General features: G+C 45.8%; 1 protein-coding gene across 1 annotated transcript in view; it reads right to left on the bottom strand.

Moving 5' to 3' along the window:
- Window positions 1–18484, bottom strand: part of DCLK3 (doublecortin like kinase 3) — a 29263-nt gene extending 10779 nt beyond the window's left edge. The window contains exons 1-2 of the mRNA XM_054177148.1: window positions 18355–18484; window positions 596–2484 (exon numbers count right to left, since the gene is read on the bottom strand). Of these exons, the coding sequence (XP_054033123.1) occupies window positions 596–2484; window positions 18355–18415 (1950 nt within the window). The 5' untranslated portion in view covers window positions 18416–18484. The remainder of the gene's footprint in view (window positions 1–595; window positions 2485–18354) is intronic.
- Between the last annotated feature and the right edge of the window lie 201 nt (window positions 18485–18685).

Genomic DNA, 18685 nt, shown 5'->3' with positions numbered 1-18685 from the left:
TAGAAATGCAACAGAGAGGGGGGAAAAAAAAAAAAGAAAAAGAAGAACTTTTCTCTTTGGCATGAAGTTAGTATTTGAGCTGACTTCAGTGCTGTGTTTCACCACAACATTCACATCTTACTGTCAGATTATTTCAGTCAGCTGCATCATACTCCTGCTCCTAAGAGCATCAATTGTCACAAGATAGAAGTCATTATGGTAGAGGACTGGCAGGGGACAAAAAGTCCACCAAACAAATCAGCTAAATTAACAATTTAAATACATTTTGGTCTGCAAGGAAGATGCTTTATCATTCAGTGCATGCCTCCTGCAAAAATATTCATCCCTGTATACCTAAAAGTCAGATGCAATTGCTCAGTACCCCTGAAAGCCAGGTCATTTTGATCTGAGTTTCTCTTTGCTAGCACTGCTGTCTGTGGTCTATGTGAAGCAAACTGTACTAGTAATTTAACTTCAAAATTGTACCCATTCTTCCAAACAGCTCTGCCACAGCACAGTATCTCTGCCACAGTATTTGCTTCAAAAATATTTGAGGGTGGATAAATAAACAGCAGATAATCTCCTGCACATATTCAAGATGTTTGCCAACACTTACCAAAAGGTTCTCTGGTTTGAGATCCCTGTGGACGATGTTTTTGCTGTGAATGTAAACCAGTGCTTCACACAGGTCAGTGATCATGACAGCAGCATCATGCTCTGTGAACTTAACACTTTCTATGATAGCATCAAATAAGTCCCCTCCTGGGACATACTCTAGGATTAAGTAGATCTCAGCTTCTGTCTCGTACACTTCAATTAAGCTTACGATGTTGGGATGAGAGAGACTCCTAATGATCAGAATTTCACTTTCCATCATGTCCTCTTTCCCCTTCAGCTTCGATTTATCGACAATTTTCATGGCATAGACCTGATTGGAGTCACAGTGGCGACATTCCTTCACCACAGCAAAATTCCCATCCCCAATAGTTCTGCCAATCTCATAGAACTTTTCCACATCAGTTCTGTTTTTGATGGCATGCCTCCGGCTTGGGTTCTCCAGCCCCTGAGCCTTGTTCTCGTCTTTGTTTGCTCTGCGCTCCCCTGTCTTCTCCCGCCGTGTCATCTCACTCTCTCTACACACGATGTTCCCCTCTCTTCTGCTTCCTTCTTCTTTGGCCCTTTGGCCCTCCCTGCCATCCCTCTGTGTTTTAGACAGTTTCTCAGCATCCCTTGGAGTGTCTTTCTTTAGCCAGCCGCTTTGGTTCATCACGCAGCTACTTCCATTCTCTTCCTTTGCTTCATGAGTTACCTGCAGCCCTTCTGCAGCATTCTTCTTGATTTTTACTACTTCCTTCCCATGGCTTTCATGCTTCTCCACATCCCTTTCCCTCTCCAGGCTCCTTTTTTGCTTTTCCAGCCCTTCATTAACATTCCTGTGTAGGGGCTTCCACGCCCTCCTACAGCCATTGTCTTTCCAACCAACTTCCTCATCTTCCAGACAGGTTTCTGACGGTTTTCGGCAGTTCCTGACTTTTGCATTTCTTTCTGCGTGGTACCTCTGACATGCACCTGTGTTCAGGTCTCTGTTCTCAAAGGAGGCCTCAGCCTGCCTTTCCCTTTGGAACTTTTGCCTGGCCTGCCTTTCCTGCTCACACTTCTCACACCTCAGCACCTCCTCTGAACTCTCTTCTAATCCCTCTTCAGGGCTCCTCTCGTGGTTAAGGTACCTCTCGTTGTCTCGGGTCTTTCTGGAAGGCTTCAATCCTTGCTCACCTTCCCAGCTCTCTCTGGTCCACTTTTTTTTGGTTCTAATGTTTTCCTCCTGCTTTGGTTTGGCTTGACTTTTTCCTTCGTGTCTAGCATGAGGCTTGGGAGACATGCCATTGCTGCAGCTCTTGGCCATCTCTGTCTCATCAAAGCTGCTGTCTACTTTCAAAGCCTTGTCACACAACCTGCTCTTCAGTTTTTGGGACTGATCCTCACCCTGCTGAATGGCAGCACTGGCAGCATAAGGATTTTCAGGATAAAGTTCTTGTAATACCACCTCCAGGTTCTTCAAAGTGAGGGGCTCCCTCCCCATAGCTATGAACGCGTCACCTTCCCTGAAGAAGTCAGACAGACTTTGGATTTCTCTGCCTCTCAGGTTGTAAAGCTTTCTGACACGGTCGTTCTTCCAGCGTGGGAATCCCAGAGCTTCAGAAATGTCATCCATCAGCTGCTCAAAGGTCTGAATTGATCTCCTGTTCAGAAGCAAAGTGATCCTCCTGAGCGTGCGTCCACCGGGCTTCACCACCGTAATGACCCTTGGCTTGACGGGGCTGTGCTCCGAATGCAGCGAGTGAAAGCCATTGCGGGGACTGAAGAACAGGGACCTGTGGCTGCCGTCACTCAGGCATGGTTTGCCGTAGTTCCCACGACGAAGGGGAGGGCAGGTGCCCTGCAGTTTCCTCTCCTTTGCTTTTGAGCTGGCGTTGTGTGGCGAGTGGTCAAGCAAGCCTCGGCGCCCTGCAGCAAACAAAGAGCAGGCAGCTTATGCATTTGGCACCATCAGAGCTTCCCAAGCACCACTGTTCTACATAGCAGCGTGTGTGATGGCAGGGAGGAGGAATAGGTGCATTCAGTGCTTATAAGAACTTCAACTGCCCCTAAAGACTAACTCCTCGTTCATGCAACTACAAACGTATCAAGCTTGCAACAAAATGGAGATGCACTTTGTGACAAAGAAATGCTGTTAGAAAGATGATTATATTGGAAACCCTGTCCAGTCTGGGGCTCCCCAGCTCTGGAAAGACAGGGATCTACTGGAGAGAATCCAACAAAGAGCCACAAGAATGACTAAGGGACTTGAACGTCTATCCTATGAGGAAAGTCTGAGAGACCTGGGGCTGTTTATTCTGGAGAAGAGAAGGCTGAGAGGGAATCTGATCACTATCAGTATCTGAGGGGTGGGTGTCAAGAGGAAGGGGACAGGCTCTTTTTGGTGGTAATAGGACAAGAAATAATGGATAGAAGCTAGAACACACCATGAGGAGTTTCTCCTCAGCATGAGGAGAAATTTCTTTACCATGAGGGTGACGGAGCACTGGAGCAGGCTGCCCAGAGAGGTTGTGGAGTCTCCTCTGGAGAATTCCAAAGCCAACCTGGACGTGTTCCTATGTGGCCTGCCCTGGATGATCCTGCTTTGGCAGGGGGGTGGGACCCAGTGATCTCTGGAGGTCCCTTCCAACTCCTAACATTCTGTGAAACAGATTCCTCTCCTACATCCTCCCATCTTCACGAAAGAGCCTCCAAAAAATGGGGTTACTTGTGCCAGGATTGCATCCAGATTGCTCAGCATTCTCTCATGAATCTACCTACCATGAACTCACTCAGTTCCTCTCTGAACTCAATTACACTTTTGGCCTCTGTAAACTCTGTGGCAACAAGATCAACAAATTACATTGCAGGAAGTAAAAGAAAGTAATTACTTCTGGTTTAAAATTGCTACCAGATGGCTACGTGTGTGCAGCCTTATAATTACTTATCTCCCCTTCGCTCTCCGTGGACCATTCATTTAGCTTCTAGGCTTTGATAACAAATTATGTAAATTAGATTTTTGTAGAAAGTTGGGGTTTTTTTTTGCTATAATAATAATAAAGCAGTTTTGCAGTATAGTGAACAGTAATGGATTTCAATTTATTTGCTTAAAGAAAGGCCACTTTAGGTTTAGAAGAGAATAGAATAGAGTAAACCAGGTTGTAAGAGACCTTCAAGATCATCGTGTCCAGGTATGGACCAGCCAAGCTACAACATAATTCACTATTTATAAGCACAACAATAAGCTAAGAATAAAAAAGTTCCCCTGAAGTACTCCAATTTCTTGTACTTAAGATTATAACTTGATTGAAACTCAACTCTTCTCAGTCTCAGGAAAGAAACTTTCAGAATGAGATCACAGGGTGCTTCCAACTCCATTTAAGAGTCCTGCCATTCAGTGGAGAATAAACATTCAGTACATATGAAATAACAGGACCAAACCAAAAGAAAGCAGTCAGAACAATTAACAAACCACCACCAGGAAATTCCCACACACAAAAGGCTTCTCCCAGAGAATCCCACAGGTTCCCATGCAGTACTAGGATTACATAGACACAGTGCTGCAGGCACAAAAGAAAACCTGCACGTAAGAATGTTCCTCTTGGTGCTAGAGTTCACACACATGCTCAGGGATTCTGGCAAGATTAAGCCTACTTGTTGTAGGTTAAGGGAAACCAAGAGTTAATTGGTGTAATCACAAAGAAAGGTCCTGCAGAGGCTAGAGAGTCCCAGGGGGGCAGGCAGTTTGTCCCAGAATATTGCAATCTGTTACTCTATTCTGTTTTCCCATAGGCCCAGCTGTATTCCTTTCACCTGAATGCCTTCTGTGTGTATTTGTAAATAGAATTTCCATTTAAACTTCCAATCCAGTGTGGAGCATTTTTATTTTGCTCCTTGGGAAGGGGTAAAAGATCTTTCCTGTCCTTTTGCCCTGGGCAGCTCGTGGCTCAAAACTAGGAGACTACTATATTTTGGGTTTCCAGCTGCTGTAAAATCACTTGGTAGTATCTCAAGCGATGTGTGTTTATTTTTGCCTTTCATCAAGGCATAACAGAGTGAAGAGGAAAGACACCTCCTCACCTAGAAGCACAAACAACAGGGGGAAACCACAAGTGCTGATGCAAAACCAGCACATCCAAAAGGCATGGGGTTGGGTGGAGAGAGCAGACCCTGCCACAGACCTCCACTCTGCTCCTGGCTTTGATTGATGCATCATGATGGACGCTCCTTAGCTGCAAGATGCTCACCAGCATCGTGTGCCGCTCAGCACGCCCCTTAAGTCTTGGATTCATTTTCTTCCCCTGCCAAATGAGATAGATTCTTCTTCTCCAAACAAATATTAGAAGGAGGCCCAGCTGCCAAGACACTGATTGAAAACGTAAGCATTATATAAGAGCTACGTGTGACTAATGCTTAGTGTTTGCAAAGTTATTTCTGTCCCCATTCTGCTTTTTCAGGATGATCTTGTTATCAAAAAGATGACTACAGAGGTGGTAGTGATTTTTGTTCCTTTTTTTTTTTTTTTTCCACCCAGCAATCACATATTTACATCCCACCCAGAATAAAGCCTAGTGTGAATGGAGGGAAAGGAAATAAATAAAGAAAGAAGAAGTCAGGGGTGTAATAACAGTTCTCTGAAATCCAAATCAACTCTGGAACATGTTGGTTACCAGGAACTGCTGAAAGCCTGCATTCAATCAGCATTTCCAGATTCTTAAGTCCCCACTGTCAGCAAAGCATTATCTTGCTGATGGGAACAGTGTGTAACGTTTTTACTGCCTCATAATCTTGGTACAACAGGAAAACAGAGCTGCACTAATAATGATTTCTCCCACGGATTGGGTTTCTCCCAGTTATGCTGCTATTATCACACCTTGCTATAAAACTATTCATTTTAAGTGCTTGGCTGCACTGTTGATCCTTTCAATTACCCAAACATCAATTATGTTTCTTTTCTTAACTAGATCAGCTAAGCTGTAAACAGAAACAGAAACCAAGTTTATTTCTTTTTTAATTCTATAGCTAATGGGGTAAGAGCAGCTTTATGTAATTATTAGTAACAATCCAGGAATATGGGGTTGTGGGGGCTTAATTCCTAGCCAAATCACAGAATGTTAGGGGCTGGAAAGGACCTCAGAAGCTCATCCCATCCAACCCCTCTGCCAGAGCAGGATCACCTAGAGCAGGTCACACAGGAACACATCCAGCAAGGTCTTGAATATCTCCAGAGGGGGAGATTCTACAACCCCACCTGGGCAACCTGTTCCAGGGCTCCATCACTCTCTCAGTGAAAATTTTTTTCATGTTTCCATGGAACTTCCTCTGCCTCAGCTTCTACCACAGCCCCTTGTGCTGTCCCTGGGCATCACCCAGCAGAGCCTGGCTCCAGGCTCTTGGCACTCACCCTGCACATCTTTATCAACATGAATGAGGTCACCTCTTGGTGTCCTCCTCTCCAAGCTGAAGCGGCTCCCTCAGCCTCTCCTCGTGAGGAAGATGTTCCACTGCCTTAATAATTTCTGTGGCTCTGCACTGGACTCTCTCGAGCAGTTTCCTGAGGTCGCTCCTGAACTGAGGTGCCCAGAACTGGACACAATATTCCAGGTGTGGCCTCACCAGGGCAGAGTAATCCAGTTTCACATGAGCCACAAGTTAATACCTAACCCTCTGAGGAATAAGAATAATATTGCACATCTCCCTAGGATGAAGAAGGAAGCTGTAAGAATGTTTAAATCAACGCATAGAAGGGATCTCCTGGCATTTGCTGAGAAAAGAGGATGTGTCAAAGTGGTGGCATCAAAGACTGTATATTATATAAAATAAAACAAATTCATTTCAATTGCCTGTTACAACTCTTCCAGTCACCACTATGCTATTTTCCAGTTACACTCTATTTATTTTAACTGAGGCACACAAAGCAAGCCTCAGTCTGTCAGGAAAGTGCACACACTTCAAGCAGTAACAAGCATTTCTAGAAAGCCTTCAAAGGTTATGCACAGACACAGATCCTATAGCTACCATTTATATTGCTTTAAAGTCTTGTTTCCATATTTGTATACAAGTGGGAGAGGGAGGAAGAGGGAAGTGGCACCAGGAACACTTCCATGAGCCTGAGCACTGGCAAATTATACATCAGAGAAGAAAATGTGGGGTTTCTTCTTTTACTGTCTTACTGAGAGCTAATGGTTATCAAATATACATCTTCCTTATAAATGTTAATATGGATGAGTGCATGAATGCAGCTATTTTTATCCATAGAGACACCATCTACATATGGTTGTATCTCTCAGTATCGATCTATAGGATGAGAAGATTAAGAAGGCAGAGAACTGAAGGGGAGCAGCATATGGCCAAGGAGGCTGCTGAGGATTCTCGCTGTGGGTAGGCAGGGGTAAGGCAGGACGCCTGGCCCAAGACACCATGCACGCACCTACCCTGCACTCCTGGGCAGAGAATAAAGAGAACTGGGACTCACAGAGCAATACAGAGCTCCAGGTGAACAGAGAATGGTCTTGTAGGGAAAAATATCACTGAAAGCTCCTACTACAGAAGCAAGGAAGACAGAACAACATGGGAACTCCCATCCCTGGAAGTTTTAAGGACAGGCTAGATGGGGCTCTGAGTTACCTGATCTAGTGTGAGGTGTCCCTGCCCATGACAGGGGAGGTGGAACTGGATGATCCTTGAGGTCCCTTCCAACCCTGACAATTCTGTGAGACTATGATTTGGGAGCTCCATCAGGAACAAGACATGGAGCATCTACTGACCCGAGCACAGGTGCTCCCCAGAGAGAAAAGAGCTGCTGCAGGGAACACAGCTTCTGTGGCTCATTTTTAAAAGCCAATACAAAACCCATCTGAGATAGTCACAGTCAATCCTGCTGAGGTGGGGGAAGGCATAAGGAGGAAGCAACAAAAATTCCTCTAGAAGACCTTTTCTCATAGGGGTTTTGGCTCATACTCTGGACCTTGAGTAAAATTTAGTGAATTCAGAAGGCTTAGACTCTGAATAGGATGTGGATACAGAGCTTCAACTAATCTACACCCTAAGGAATCGCCTGGCTACATCCTCTACAGCAGCAGAGTACCAGGGGTAGCCAGAGGTCACCTATTCTTGCAAGTAAATATGTATTGTTGCCATTTGTCCTTCAAAACTTCCCCCTCCCCTTGACCAGTCTTCACTTTTTTGTTCCTTAATTAAAGTACTGCCACTCATCTCACGTTCCTTCCTGGCTCCCTTGTTTGAGCTCACAGTTCCAGTAATTAACTGAATGGTTTACCCAGCAGCTAATACTGCTATCAAGTCACAGGTTGCAGTGGAATTAAATTTTTACAAGGAGCACTACAGCACAATTTAAAAACAGAAGGTAACCTTGAAATAGGATCTAGTTATGGCATTGTTTGCTGTGAATAAGGCGGTGTTAGTCAAGCCCTCAAGTTTCTGTAGAGGACCTTGGATCAATATGAAAGCCTCCACTTACAAAAGCCACAGTGAAAACTCCCCAAAGCATCAGCAGCATTCTTCATGCAAGTAAAACTGTGTATCTGGGAGTTGTTTTGGTACATTGGTCCCAACACAGCATAAACAAAATACTGTTTCAAATGGGAAAGTAAAGTACAGCACTACAAATGTCTGGGGTTTTGTTTTTCTTTAAGCCCCAGCAATTCCTGCTGAGAGCATGCAGAACAAAGACCATAAGGAGGAAAAATTAGTCTTAGTCTTCATTGGAACCCAGAACATTTAACTGATGTCCAAGTATCAACAAGTATCTTAAAGTACTTGAGAGTGAAGACTGTGTCTGGCTTTTGAGTCAGAGCAGCCAAGTTCACACAGGTTACCAGAGGGCCTCAGCAGCTGGTTCCAGGATGCAATCCGAGTGCCCTAGAAGTCTGTCATCCTGATCTCCTCCTGCAGTAAATTAAAGAAAGCTGCAACTTTCAGGGCCAATGCATGCTGCTAGTGCCCAGGACTGAAGAAGTACTATGGCAAGTTTCAGTGTACTAAATTAGTTACACGGAAACAAAATCCGATCGGAGGCATCCTTTTACAGCAAGTGCATTTTACATGGGCATTATTTACAGCCCTCCTGCTGGAAATACCACTGGTGATTTTTTTCTCTACAGACCCATAGCTCCAGCACTCTCTTTCCTTGCCTCCCTGCCATGCTTTACAGTGCTCCTGGTCAGAGATTTGGTCTGAGTCAGGACTGGTGGTTGGTTATTTCGGCAGCAAGAGAAAGCCGTCACACTCGGTCAGTTTTGTTCAGACTAGAAAAGGAAAGTCAAATTTCAGAAGGAATGGATTGAGGTGGCATCAAACACAGCAAGACAGTCCCTGCTAGTTCCAGCTCAGCAAGTTCCAAAGACTCATAGAATGTTAGGAGTTGGAAGGGACCTCGAAAGCCCATCCAGTCCAACCCCGCTGCCAGACAAGGATCACCCAGAGCAGATCACAAGGAACACATCCAGGCAGATTTTTAATGTCTCCACTCCACAACTTCTCTGGGCAGATTATTCCAGGTCTGTCACCCTCACAGTGAAAAAGCTTTTCCTTATGTTCATGTGGAACCTCTTCTGCTCCAGCTTGCACCCATTGCCCCTTGTCCTGTCATTGGACATCACTGAGCAGACCCTGACTCCATCCTCCTGACACTGCCCTGGATATATTTATCAACATGAACGAGGTTTCGCCTCAGCCTCCTCTTCTCCAAGCTAAGGAGCCCCAGCTCCCTCAGCCTTTCCTCATCAGAGAGATTTTCCCCTCCCTTCAGCATCTTTGTGGACTCTTTCAAGCAGTTCCCTGACTCACACAGCTCAGAGATGTGGTGGACCTTGAGGAACCCAACATGCTTCAAGCTAAGCATCAAAAATGCCTTATTTAGTAACTGATAGAGGAGGGTCAAGCACCAGACCTGAGAAGACAGTTTGTCTCTCCATCCTCTTGGCAATCCCATGGTGCTCCCACGCCTAGAAGCTGTTTAATGCAGACAAAAGCAGACAGAGCAGACCTCAAAGGAAAGGAGCATCTGAAAATGGGGCATTCAGAGGTATTATGTAAACCATTTCGGGGGGAGGTCAATATCTGAGTGTTTTCCAAAACCCCACCAGCTACCAGGCTGAGGCAGTAACCTTAAGAAGAAGTGACAGTTGAGCAGTTGAATCAAGAGCTTGGGACTGTGTAAAGGTGGTTGGGCTTCTGACATGCAGACAGAGTCAATAAGGGAAACTGAGGGGACTGGAAATGCCTTGTCCAAAGGGAGACTGAAAGAAAGCATGGAGCACAGGGATTTCGCTACCAAAAGAGACTAGGACTATAGACAAATATGTATAGAGACAGAAAAAGAGGACTAGGCAGAAGGTGTAACTCTGCTCTCCCATGTGTTATGGAAGACAAATTGGCCCAGCAAAGAGACAGGAATAGAAATTTTGTATAAAACAGACTATGGCAAAGTGATTAAAAATGGAAGCTGGTTGGTGAAACGCCAGGATGAGACACAATGCAGTAGGAGCTGGGAGAGGGAGCTGGAACTTGCAAGGAAAGGAGGTTTGGGAGTAGGAAAGGGAACTGGAATGAACATTGATCTTCTGGTATCACTGTCCAGAAGCCAGGCAGTGTGTGGCAGGGCCAGACACTGGAACTGAAAAAGGAAATCTAGTAAAGGATTGGACTGAGAAGTGAAGAGAAAATAAGCTAGAAGGGCAGAGACAGATTGCATGGAATGGGGCAAACAGGGCCATAGTCAGAGACTGTCTGACAGCAATTCCTATCAACTCTGATGTTGGCTGATGACATTTTCTATGAACTTTGGTGACAGTGAAAGCAGATGGAGACTGTAATTGGGAAACTGTAAAATGTGAGGGTGAGAAGAAGAATGGGTTGGGAAGTCAGGCTGGATGCTGAACCTAGGCAAAAGGATAGGATTGTGAGCCAGCAAGCAACACATGGTCTCCACCTCTGCAGTTCTTCTTAAAGAACATCTACCTGCTTTTGCTGTCACTTAGCATATCAGCTCACCTTGAAATTATTCTTATTTAAAGAACATGAACCCAAACAGATGATTACATTAAAAGAACATTACCAAGGTCATCAGTGAGGCAGGGAAAAAACTAAAGTTGTCAGTATGGCTCAAATTCTCTTCCTTCTTGCATCCAAGACCCTTCAGAAGCACAACCAGCTTTGCTGTGTCTGCTCCAGGGTACACTGGGATCAGGATTGTGCCATAAAAGAAAGTCTGCAATAAGATGACCTGAAAAGCGTGTAGTGAAAGAACCCAGGAAGAAGAATGGTTTCTCTCCATGAGGCACTGCAACCCTGGTGAACTGGATTTTTCTCTCAACCAATCCCCTAGAGTTTCAAAGCAGGCAAGTCAATCTGGATTTCTCAGAGAGGATGACAATCTGGTGCCCAAAACAATATCCTGAGACCTGATCTGTAAACCTGCTCAGTGCTTATGGCTGCAAGAGACTATATTGGAAGAGATACTTCAGGCACAAGGCAATAGAACACAACACAAAGATAATGCCAACTCATCCCAAAATTCAGGATCTGGGCACCTCCAGTTGCATTCTTCCCCAAATTAAAGGGGTTTTGACTACATTTCTTGTACCTTGACTCCAACTGAACACAATTCACACCCTCCCTTTACAGGTGTCACAGAGATACTAATCCATGTTTGTTGCTGTAGTAATAACCATGACAGAAAAGCCACAGGTTAATAAGGCTCTGTTAACAGCAGGGCTCTGAAAGCATGCAGTGGAAGGCACAAGCAGCCAGGGTAAACCATAAGTAGCTGCTCATTAGGTAAGCTTTGGCTATCATATGCACTGATGGAGCCAGAGGCCCTGGGGGGAACAAAAGCAGCATCTGATAGCATAATTAATGTTCATATTCAATGCAAATGATCATGGGTTGAGGGGACAGTACTGCTAATCAATAATCAGAAAGGCCTGACCTTGTAACCTGAATAATATTAGATTAGCAGTACCTCATAGAAACACATTAGAATACACTAAACAAATACACTGAACAAACCTCGTGTGTTCAGAACACACCTGATGGCAAAGCAGCTACAAAATATCCTGTGCAAAAAGATATAGTGCTGTATATCCTGTGTGACTATAACCATGGTTTAGTACATCAAATAAGTACAATCTGCAGAAAGATAGAATATTGTATATCCTGTGTGACTATAACCATGGTTTAGTACATCAAATAAGTACAATTTGCCCATGGCACAGGGGTTGGAACTAGATGATCCTTGAGGTCCCTTCCAACCCTTCCAAATCTATGACTCTGTCTTTTTAGACAACCAAAATACAATTTATCCAATTACATCAAAAAACCATCCCAGCTCATCATGGCATTTGCATAAAGTCTCATCTGTGTTAACCACTGATGACTCCAGCCATAGTCAGGCCAGCACATCCATGTCCAATTTGCACTAGTGTAAAGGAGATCAAGTCCTGATCCAGTCTAACCTAATTGGTAGAAAACTAAAATTGCTCAGCAGCTCAGGCAGTATTCCAAGTGCACTGAAGGAAGAAACAATTTGGGTTCATCTACCAAAAAAGGGGGGGAAAAACCACCCCACCAGAATAATCCCTCTCATAAATAGACAGTTTTAGCCCTAAAAGATCTTGTTAAATCAGCGTGAGGGGATCTTAAGTTCATTATCTTCCATAATTTCCCATCAAGCATGCTTCAGCTCACATGCAGTATTATTCATCCTTTAGCTGTCACCCCTGCAAACTCAGCTGCGTGTCAGCCTGGGTTCTTTCTGTCCTGCACGTCACACAGAACTAAAGTTCCTCCCAGCCAAATATGTCTGGTCCCATTGAGCAAGTTCCAAAGCATCAGCTAGAAGGAAAGAAAACATCCTTAGTGGATACTCCTGCAGGGTAAGAGGCTGGGAGAGTCTCACCTTTGCATCCTACTCCCTGCCCTTGTAAGGGCAGGCAAGATGACTTCAAAACTTTACCTCACACACCGCAGCTTCAACGTATCTGGGTTTTATTTCAAGAACAAAAGCTTTTTATCTGAAGAATCACATAAACATCCACTACGTCATGCAAACTGGAAACCAGAGAAACCTTTTAGTCCCATAAGTGGCCACTGTCATTCCCCCCCAACACCCCCCAAAATTTCACCCTAGAAAGAAAGGATTCTGCTCCCTTCTCCCTGCCCATTTCTCACTCCCTTTTCACTGCCAGTTTTTGGACACAGATCTCTGAGTTTATGAGAGATCCTAGAGGGCAGAGAGCACCAAAGCAGCTAAAAAGCAGGCAGATGTTGTAGCAAAGCGGTTCCTAAATTGGAAAGAACTATCTGGAGGGACAGCCTGGGTGGAAAATCTTGCAGCTGACTGGAATTCAGCAGAGGGAGGGAACCTGAGAGATGCCCACACTGGATCCCTCACTATAGCTAGATGAGCTCTGGATTTTCAATTCTGAGCATACACAGTGCCTGTGTCACACCCCCAGCCCCTGTGGGTGCCATCCTGCAAGTAGGAGGCTCAGCACACAGTGACATGTGACCATATTTACTGTATGAGAACCACGAGGGACAAATGACGTTTACCAGCCACCTTTTTTCCCTTTCTTCTCGACCAAGATAAACTCGGGGGGGGGGGGGGGGGGGTCTTACGTTTCCCCTCCACTCCCCCCTCAACCTTTGCCAATTGCTCAGAGCTCCTTCACAGCCTGCCCTGGCCCCCTCCTGCACAGCTCCCACTAGAATGGGACAGCAGGGTCCAGAATGCTGCAGGGCAGCCTGGTGTGCTCTCTCAGCATTAAACCGCCTTTTCCAACCTGGCAAAAGTGGCTGGGCAAAAACTACCTTCCCAGGCCCTCGCCCTCTTGCCCTGAAGGCCCAGAGCCACCCCACTGCATGGTTTAAGATTTATTATTTTTTTTCCAAATCAAGGCATTTGTAATTAAAAAAAAATAAAATAAAATAAAATATTTACAGCAAACACAGATGGCTATTGCCATGTGTTAGTGTTAAACTGAGCTGAATCACCCCCAGAGCAGCTGATGAAGGTAAGAGATTGTGTGTAGTCTGATAATGAGTCACAAGTGCCAGCATTTAGACTTTGGGGGATTTTTTAATTAATTATTTTTATTTTTTTTTTAAGAGCAGAACTCCACTTTCATTATCTTCTTTCTGACATTTTAAGGGTGGCAAATTAAAAAGCAAGCATGAAGAAAGCCCTTTATAGAAGTTTACAGATCTGCAAAGACTGAAGTGAAATGTAAAAGTGCACATGGAATGAATCAGTGCCTTTGGAGCCGTGAGGCTCAGTTTGAGTTCTTGTATAAAATAATATAAGAAAAAAAAATTAATACCAGTAAGAAAGTGCTCATTTATTTCGAAGATGAAAGGCTGTGTCTCAATGTCTGCTTTCTGCAGACTGACAGCTTAAGGGTCTGCCCCAGCAACCAGGGAAGTGAGCTCTGCAGTTCAGGACTTCCCATCAAGAACCTTTCAGGAGAGGGACAGAACTGACAGAGGGAAACGAAAACATCTTGCACAGCTGCAATATATGCCAGGACCCATCTGCCAAAGCCCTCCATGGGTTTCTCAAGGCTCAGCATACAGAGAGTTTCACATTCACGTTGATGCTCTTGACTCCTGAGTTACCATATTCTTCAAATTAATTATTCATGCCTCACCACGAAGGAAGCTTTCACTGCTTTCTAGTCCTGTTAGCCAACGTTGCTTCAGTCAAAGGTGGAGGATTCTGTTTCTTCTTGTGGGAGATTTTATTCGCTTTGCTTCCCAAATCTCAACTCGATGACTAATCTGTTGCAACTGAGCAAACCCAGGGAAAATAAGAGAGCCTGCAGAGGTGTCACTGAGAGTTTAATTAGGCTTCCAGATCTTTTATTACCAATAACCTTGTTGCATAACTAAAGCAAAGACCCAGTCAGAGTCGTCATGATTCTCCATCTGCTTTGCAAGAGAGGTAATTACCCCGAAGTTTTCTTTGGAAATGTAGCACATTTAAGAGCAGTTAAGTCACAAACACGGAGTGCCCAACCCCATTAGCGCAGCACCCTTCCCTGGAGATAGTCCAGGTAAGGCTCGATGAGGCCCTGGGCAACCTGGCTTAGTTGAGGATGTCCCTGCTGACTGCGGGGAGTTTGGACTGGATGACCTTTGGAGGTCCCTTCCAGCCTGGACCATTCTCTGATTTCTTCAGAAGAGACTCACATATTGTAAGAGTCAACACTGACAAACAAATTGTTTTGCAGAACTTGTAAAAGAAAGTCGTCCTCTCAGAGAAAACTCTTAAGCCAGCGCTAATTAGATTCAGAAGCATGATGACAGGCAGAAAGATCAAGATTTTCACACTAGCAGACATTTATCAGCATTTCCATTAACTACATTATTTGGGGTGACAAGAAAATGAACAAACATGTGAGTAAATGTGCAGGCCAGGAGCACAGACGGAGTGAGAGATGGCGTTTTCAGAATGATTACCTGGAGCTTCTCCTAATAATAGGACAGGACACAAATAATTGGTTTGCACTCTTACAATAATTATGCCGAGGAAACTGTGTTAGCAGCAGAGGGAGGATGGTAAACACGCCTGACTTTCATTTGCAGTGCAGGCAAACTACTGCTATGCAAAGTGAACAATTTGCAAGCATTATCAAAACTCCAAATTTACATTAGAAGGCAGCAGCAGCCTCTTCGTTTGTCATTGTTTCCAGTGTCTGGTGAGCACTTCAAAGGGACAGACCCTATATCCTGAAAACAAGGAAAGCCTGCCAAATAGTTATGCTGTTAAGCAGAGAAGTGTCACATTGCCGTCTCTCAACTACTACATTTTCAGCTCTGATCCAAGTTGCAACGAAGATAATTAAAAGATTCACATTACCGTCAGTGAGATCTGGATCAGATCTAAGTGCTGCTGCTAAAGTCACCATAATGTTCTGATGCTAATTACATTGACAAGGAGAAAAAAAAACAACTATGTAATGCTGATTTGAAATGTTGTTAAATGTTTAGGATTCAGCAAGTCAAAGGGAAAGAGGGAAAGTAGTGACAGAACTCAACTCGATTCACCCTAGCGATGTTGGAAAGGAAGGAAGGGTCCCCAGCTTCCCTGACTTCCACAGAACTATAGATGTCTCTGCAGAAAAACGAAGCTATCTTAGAGATGGGGAAACCAATCCCACACAACTTCCCTTAGTCACCACAAGCTGAAAGTCCTGCAGATGCCAAAACTGTGAAGCTCTGCAGAACACGGCTAGAAAAAGCAGCAGTGCAGACAGACACAAAGACTACCAGATACAGATACATTCACAACTCAGGTTAGCATGTCCAAGCCAGTTAAATTCAGTATAGAAAAATCCCACAGCACAACAATAAAGATGGAGTAACTTCAGCACAGCTCAAATTGGGAGGCTTGAACAGCTGCCAATAGCTTGAATTAAAACCAAGTTATCTTTGCTGACAGTTTAAGTCCAATTAACCAATTCAGGTTAATGAACCACAGATGGAGATTCACCAGAAGCTAGCTCTCAGCTGATGTATCCTAACATCCCACCAAAATGGTCATGGAGACAGCTAGGGCCATTGCAGGAAATCCCCACCCTTTACACTAAAAGAAAGGCTCTAACTCTGCAGAATCAGTTTTATCCAGGGAGCTGCAGGATGGCTTCCTGAGATAAAAAGTGCAGCCACCTCTTGGAGATGAACATGGCAGAGTGGCTGTCATAATTGCACTTCTACTACATAGAGTAGCTGTAATATGTTTTGCAAGCTTCATTTTGCTTGCTGAGAGTTTTGGGACTCTCCAACGTTTTAAAGAGTCAAAACTGCATTTAGATCATGTGAAACCCACATAAAGCCTTAAGAAGGGAAGAGGGGAGGGCCAAAGAGAAAGGAGACAGAAGTGGGAAGTCAAACTTGCATGCAAGCATGCTTATCTGTACATTTTCAATTCTATATAAAGCTAGTAGCAAAAGCATGTGTGAGGAGCTATCAGGTTGGGTGATAAACTCTTCGACTACCCCTTCACACAATATATATATAGGTTGCAATCTAAACTGTGAGAGGAATCTCATAATCATAGAACTGTCAGGGTTAGAAGGGAGCTCAAGGATCATCCAGTTCCAACCCCCCTAGCCTTGGGCAGGGACACCTCACACTACAGCAGCTTGCTCACAGCCACATCCAGCCTGGCCTTCAAAACTTTCAGGGATGAAGCTTCCACCACCTCTCTGGGCAACCTGTGCCGGTTACTCACCACCCTCATGGGGAAGAACTTCTTCCTAACATCCAATCTCAATCTACCCATTTCTAGTTTTTTTTTTCCATCCCCCCTAGTCCTGTCACTCCCTGGCACCCTCAAAAGTCCCTCCCCAGCTTTCTTGTAGCCACCTTCAGATACTGCAAGGCCACAATAAGGTGTCCTCAGAGCATTCTCTTCTCTAGACTGAACAGCCCCAACTCCCTCAGTCTGTCCTCATAGCAGAGCAGCTCCAGCCTTCTGCTCATCCTCATGGCCCTTCTCCAGACACCTTCCAGCAGAAGAAGTCATCAGAATTTGTTAACACTGCTGCAGAGGGCTTGTTTGTTTGTTGGGGTTCTTTCCTTGTTTTTTTTTTTTAATGAAACCTTTCGGTACACAACGCAGCAAAAAATTTCAGTGTCTGGGGTTGTTTCCCGACGCAGCCTCAAAACTCTTCCCTTAGCTCAAACCACTGAGCCATGGGAACCAGCCCTGCTGACGCTGCGTACTGAATGTCCCCTGAGGAAAGCAGGGGGAAAGGAATAAAATGACGCTGCACAAAGTAAAGTTACAGAATAGTTTTCCTATAAATATTTGTTATAAATAGGAGCAAACATAACCGATGTAACTACAGGAGCCAGGGGACGCAAGGGCACCAGCAGCATGCTTTCTCGGAGAGGTCTGGCTGCCACATGCCACAGCATCCCCACCCTTCGAGCCTCTGCCTGTAATTCGCGTCGGAATTTCCCAGCTGAGGGAAAATTCACCACCCTTCAGTGTTCTAACCCACAGCTGTGCAACAGCTTGATGATCTTTACATTGCATGGCGTTTGTTTCTTTGGAGAGCACTGGTGCTCTCCCAGCAGCCCAGGAGCATTGACTCCGCGGGAGTCAAGCTCACATCGACTATTAAGGAGTGCAAGTTCCTTCTAATCTTCAGGGTTTATGGTAGTACAGGTGACACTGTGCGTGCCTTTCAGGACAGCGAACACTGACTTCACACTCAGACTTCAGAACTTGCTCTTGTAGCTCGCACATCTCCTAAGAAGGTTCCTCCGCCTAGGAAAAGAACCTCCGACAGCTTGACCCCCCACCCGCATCCCTGAGGGAATCGGCAAGGACTTGCTCTCCGAGCCCTAGCAGCCGCTTCCCAAAGGCTGCTATGAACCCACTTTGTAAGTTTCCACTGCGAGACAAAGGTTGTAGCAGGGCAGGGGGATTCTCCTTAAGCAAAAAAAAACAAATAACGCAAGGAGCAGGGTGGAACCCCTTGTTTAAACGCCTGTCCGTCCTCCCACAGCCCTTGCTTCAAGCTCATCCCCATCGCTCCTTCATCTTTCATCCCTCCAAGCCCAAACGCCACCGAGAGCTCACCGCAACCCCGCGGACACACGAAGACCCGCGGAGGAAGTTTCGCCCCCGGGAGCCGGGGCGCAGCGCCTCCGGCTCGCCCCCCTCCTCCGAAAATAAACCCCCGCAACTGGCGACCTGTCGGGCAGGGCGGCCAGTGCCGTGGCCCCGGGCAGGGCCGAAGGGAGCCGAGAGAAGGGGGCACTCACCCGCGCAGTGGCAACAGGAGCCCGCGGCGGGATGAAGCGGGGGCGGCGCGGCGGCCGGCATGGTGCGGAGATGCGGCCGGACTCGGGCCGGGGGCTGCCCGCACGGTACCCGCGTCCCGCCGAGCCGCCTCCCGGCTGCGAGGGCAGGCGGAGGGAGGGGACCGGGAGGGAGGAGGCGGCGCCGCGGAGCGGTCACACGAGCGGTCACACCTCCGCACCCCGCCCTCCCGGGGCAGCCCCCCGGAGCCGCGCCGCACCGCTCTCCATAGCCGCAGGCGGGCGCCCGGCTCCGGGCTTGCCCTTCTCTCTCTATCCCCGCTATCTGCCCTGC

Source organism: Dryobates pubescens, chromosome 38, assembly GCF_014839835.1.
Source record: "Dryobates pubescens isolate bDryPub1 chromosome 38, bDryPub1.pri, whole genome shotgun sequence".
Classification (NCBI taxonomy): domain Eukaryota; kingdom Metazoa; phylum Chordata; class Aves; order Piciformes; family Picidae; genus Dryobates; species Dryobates pubescens.
Note: the sequence above shows the minus strand (reverse complement) of the source record. Positions and strands in the feature narration are given on the sequence as shown.